This window comes from Limulus polyphemus, unplaced genomic scaffold (genome assembly GCF_000517525.1).
Source record: "Limulus polyphemus unplaced genomic scaffold, Limulus_polyphemus-2.1.2 Scaffold2805, whole genome shotgun sequence".
Taxonomy (NCBI): Eukaryota; Metazoa; Arthropoda; class Merostomata; order Xiphosura; family Limulidae; genus Limulus; species Limulus polyphemus.
This window is the reverse complement of record NW_013668415.1, coordinates 111,250-116,367: the sequence shown is the minus strand read 5'-3', so window position 1 is coordinate 116,367 and position 5,118 is coordinate 111,250. Positions and strand designations below refer to the sequence as shown.

Genomic DNA, 5,118 nt, shown 5'->3' with positions numbered 1-5,118 from the left:
TCGGTGATTTATAACGAGTGTATGTTTTCTATTGATGGTGATGTTGACTCGGTTAGTGATACAAAACGAGCGTATGTTTTCTATTGATGGGTGATGTTGACTCGGTTGTTGATACCAAACGAGTGTATGTTTTCTATTGATGGGTGATGTTGACTCGGTGATTTAGTCAACATCACCCATCAATAGAAAACATACACTCGTTTTCAGTAGGTGATAAAAAACGAGTTTATCTTTTGTATCGATGTCATCCAACATAAACATAGCAGATGATATGTAATTATGTTCTATTTATGAAGTGAGTAGCTGTTTTCATTGTTCATAGAAAACAACAGATGGAACCATAACAAGAAAGAATAATGCTGATTTCTTGCCACCAATGGTTCACATTCCTGCATGTTTTGATAGCAAAAATGTTTATATACAAAATATGAAATGCGTATAATATAAAAATATAAGTTAATATTAACTCATATATATCTAGTACTATACGAAAAGTCGTTGTCTGAAGAGCAGTGTTAAATAGCTATTAACCAAAATCCAGAATATAAATAAAAACAAACGATATTTAGATATTTCGTAAATACTTCATAAATCTGCAAATTAAATGGTAAGTGTTTACTATTTTAGAGAAGAAGAAGAAAGAAAATGATTTTCTAATGGTTATGTACGAAAGAATGCAAATATAAAACACAAAAAATAATACCTTCAGACATTTTATAAATGTTATTAAATAAGCGATAAAGAAATAACATTAGTGTTTCAAAAGTCGCATTGTTCTACATGTTATTAACTTGTTCATTTACTTAACAATATTGTTAACAGAGGTGGATCCAAAACTTAACAATATTGTTAAATGCTTACCATGTCAGTCTCTGATATAGATCCAAAGCTTCTAATTTCAATATCAGTTAGTATTTCAACCGCAGGACCTACGATTAAGAAATATGCTGATTAGATCTTGAGAAAAGTCTATGATAAATATATAACACATAAAATAATTGAATAAATATGAAACCATTATCTATTTATCCTATCACGTGTAATGTGTTAGCACGCAAGTCACATGATTGTTTGGGTCCCGTCTAATTCGTGACTTGTTGCAGCAAGAATGCGCCTCACATTTTCAGTGACAGTGAAATCCGACTTTTAGGTCAAACAAGAGTAGCCTGAGAGTTAAAAGAGGGTCCTTTTAACTTGTTACATTCTCTTTAGTCTATCAATTAAAAAAGAAAGACGTATATGCGTAAATAACACTTTGTGTTGCTTTGCGCAAACATTGTGAAACAAAGGTTTTCTATGAAGTAAAACTTATAGCGGTAATCTGAAAGTTACTGTTTTACGCGAAACACAGAGGCTATCAACTTTGAACTCTTAATCTACCATTTTCTGAATCAAATTTAATTTTCATTCAATTGAAATCAATTTATTAATTTCCAAATACTTTTGTTTTAGCGAATCATATGTAAACCTAGCCTTAAAATCGTTTTTGATAAATTGTTGATCCCAACTAGTGATAAAATTAGTTTAAATGTAATATTTTATCAACACGTTCATTGGCATAATTATCCACTCTTCTTGAATAAGCGGAAGTGGCACTGTTTTCTCATTACAAGACATTATTAACACCATTCTTGAAAGTAGGACGGCTTCTTTTGGATTATTTAGGGAAAATAATTCGATGACCAGTACGCATAATGAGAATGAACTCATTAATCTCATCAATAACTTTAGTTCATTGGTAGGCCTAACTTCACAAGCAGTATTTGAAAATAAATTCTGAGTGGCCGGTAGATTACCTAACTCAGTTATAAACTTACCCACAGAATTTTCAATCGATAACAAGCTGACTAATTCGTAAGCCGTATTACAGATGAACGGAATCGAACTGTCTAACTCACTAACTGGCATTGAATTGATTAACTAATTTAATTCATCCAATGATTTTTATATTGGATTCGTTTTCTACATAACACAGGAAGCTTCTAGATTCTACAAAAATCTTACCTTTAGGGAAATTTCTAGATATTGTATCACCATTACGTCATGACAGCTTCCTCTAGCAAACAAACATCTAAATTAAGATATTGAAAATATAGCTTACAACACAGCTCCTTTTTGTATTGTGAAGTCTCTTGAACAGTCCTAATACACAAATAAAACAATGTACTAAACTGCCTCTATTCAGTAAGTCTTTTTTGGTTACTTTTGTTTCTGATGAGTATGGTATGTGGATGGGACTGTTGTCTTATATTTTCATGTGCTGTACTGTCATTGTGGGAATTCTCTCTAGACAGATGGCCAAATGGTTCTGTCATTGGTGATCCTCTGGAAATGTTGTTGACATGAACTCTTCAGCAGGTACATTACATTATCCAAATTGTAACACAATAAACCACTACAATCCATCTCCTGCAGTAAAAGCTGTCCTCTCTCTGCTTGCTTTGTCGACTTACACATGTCCACATCCACTCTTCAGTTCCAATATAGAAACCCTTTTTGATCCAGATAAAGCATTCAAAACAGAAAAATCGTTGGTAGTGGGTAGGCATCCTTCTTTGTGATTTCATTCACTTATTTGTAGTCCATTCCATGCCCAATCTTGTAAATCAATTCTTCTTGTTCACAATTACAATACATGGACTTTTACATGGTTCTTTTACTCTATGTTCTTTCATGGCTTCTACCTCTCTTAAAATGTTAGCATTTTTTACAAGTGGGAGGTTTCTGGTTAAATGACGTATTGTGGCTACATCTCCAATATCAATATCGAGAAATATCTTATTTGCTCCACTCAAGTCGTGAGATCTATTGGAGAAGACATATTGATATTATGTGAACAATTCATGTTACATATGAAATTTATCGGCTGTATATTCTGTATAAAAAATTCATGTTATCTATGTCATTCACTAACTGTAAGATCTCCGGTTATATAGCTCTTTTAAGTGAGGTTATTTTAAGCTATGGTTATTTGAAGAATTGATATCTACATCTTACATCAATAGTGACATTTTCTGATCTGAAAGTATTACCCGTACAGCTTCACATCTTTTGCAATGTCCCATTCAGACTTGACTCGCATATTACGGTATATTGTGTTGAAGGCCCTAATGATGACATTTTTATTCGTCAGATCCATGAGAGTTCTCCCAACCAATAATCTCGTAGGACATGCTGAAGTGTCTGATTCTGATACACCACAGTCAGACTGGTGTATGTAGTTTCATCCCTAATAAGTTCTGGTTCGAGTATTTCACTGCTCTTATTGTTATCACTGGAAGTTCTACCTCTGGGGTAGTGCAGAAATATTTTTGTCCCTATTCTTCCTTCTTGTCAATTATCCACATATCATAAGGTGTAGAAAAGTTTCCTACACTAAGGGCAACTTCTAGCTTTTGTCTTGCTGGAGCTTTATGCCCCTTACCCTTCGCAGCAATCCATCTTCTTTCTTCATCTATGAAGGCAATTTCCCATCCTTCATTACCAAATAGGATCGAACATTTATATATGTAGATTAATTCGTCAATATTTTATTAAATAATGAACTTTTGTGTCATTTGGAGAAGATGAAACATTCTCAGCTGAATTTTGGTTTATGGGTACAGCCAATTCCAGTTTTTCCAACATCTGATTAACTCTTTGTTGTTTCTTTGATCTGGTTGGGCTTACAGGCTTATTCTTTTGGTACTGTTTCCTTGGTTTATCAACAGCTATTAATTCCTCACAGTTTCGATCGATCGTAATGGCCATATTTATAATATTTTTCTTTTTCTGGCGTCCTTTGAGAGAGGTGTTATTCTTACAGGCTTTTTTATGCAGCTCCGGTAATTATTTTTATTGGCCTACTTAAACAAGACTATGTAACAGTTAATAAATAATTTCTTCCTTACTTCCAAATTATAAACAAAATATATTTCGTGTTGTTTTTGTTTATGAAGTATTGTTTATATCATCTAAAATAAATTAATCAATAAATGCATTACATTCAAATGCTCTTCCTGTCTTTAAATTCTGGGGTTCCCCCAATGGGTCAGCGGTAAGTTTACGAACTTACAACACTAGAATCCTTGGTTCGTGTCCCTGCAGTAGTCACACCAGATAGTCCAATGTGGCTTTTCTCTCAAAATATACAAACTCCAAATTTTGGGAGTTTCATTTTGTTATGCGGTTCAATAAAAATAATCCAATTAATAAATGCAAAACATTACAACTTTTTCTCATTAACCTATAAAATTTTACAAATGTGTTCGATCATTTAGGTATCTAAGTCATTTGTGCACTTTTAAGTTTAAGTTAATTACTAAGACAAAGTCAACCTTTAAATCTAAGTCACAGGTTTTACATTTTCTGTTATAAGTTTCCTTTCTTGGTGAAAAATGATTCCAATCGAAATATCATACACACCGAAAATTCTACAATTACTACTACTTAAAGCTCATGACTTACCCCCAAATTCTGGGCGAAGTTTCCTGTCGTACTTTTCCTCTGACAGAAGAGTGTCCAAAAGCAGTGACGTATTCAACAAGACATCTCCCGGTAAACGGATATTTTCATCTGCTCTATGTACTCTACAGGTTGAAACAAAACTATTAACCGATGAAGGAAGTAAATAAAATATTATTACCAAACTATTTCCATGCTTCTAGTAATTTAGTCTTCTCCGAGTGCTTACATATCATGAAACTTAGAGGAAAGCCAAACAATTCAACTGCTTAAATTTTACTTCTTATTTACCACCAGCAAATTTAATTATGCAATGATAAGAATCTGTTAACGTTTTCATTGTGATCATACACCATATATATATATCATTCTGTTTTAATTTAATTACAGTTATATCTGGACTATAAAAAATATCTAAAGCCCAGTAATTTTTGTACGGCACTTTAGATTACTTCTAATTACTGATTACTTCTAGCTATATCATTTCACATCATTAGAACATGTACTCCATACATCATATAATGTTCACATGGCTCTTTATAAGGACTTTATCGTTTACTTCTAGCTCCATCATTTCACATCATTAGAACATGTACTCCATACATCATATAATGTTCACATGACTCTTTATAAGGACTTTATCGTTTACTTCTAGCTCCATCATTTCACATCATT

The 5,118-nt window shown here is 32.7% G+C and overlaps 1 protein-coding gene across 1 annotated transcript in view; it reads right to left on the bottom strand.

Annotated features, from left to right (window-relative positions):
• LOC106467943 (gamma-aminobutyric acid receptor alpha-like) overlaps positions 1-5,118 on the bottom strand; it is a 42,891-nt gene that overhangs the window by 35,331 nt on the left and 2,442 nt on the right. The window contains exons 2-3 of the mRNA XM_013928328.1: positions 4,447-4,568; positions 862-929 (exon numbers count right to left, since the gene is read on the bottom strand). Of these exons, the coding sequence (XP_013783782.1) occupies positions 862-929; positions 4,447-4,568 (190 nt within the window). The remainder of the gene's footprint in view (positions 1-861; positions 930-4,446; positions 4,569-5,118) is intronic.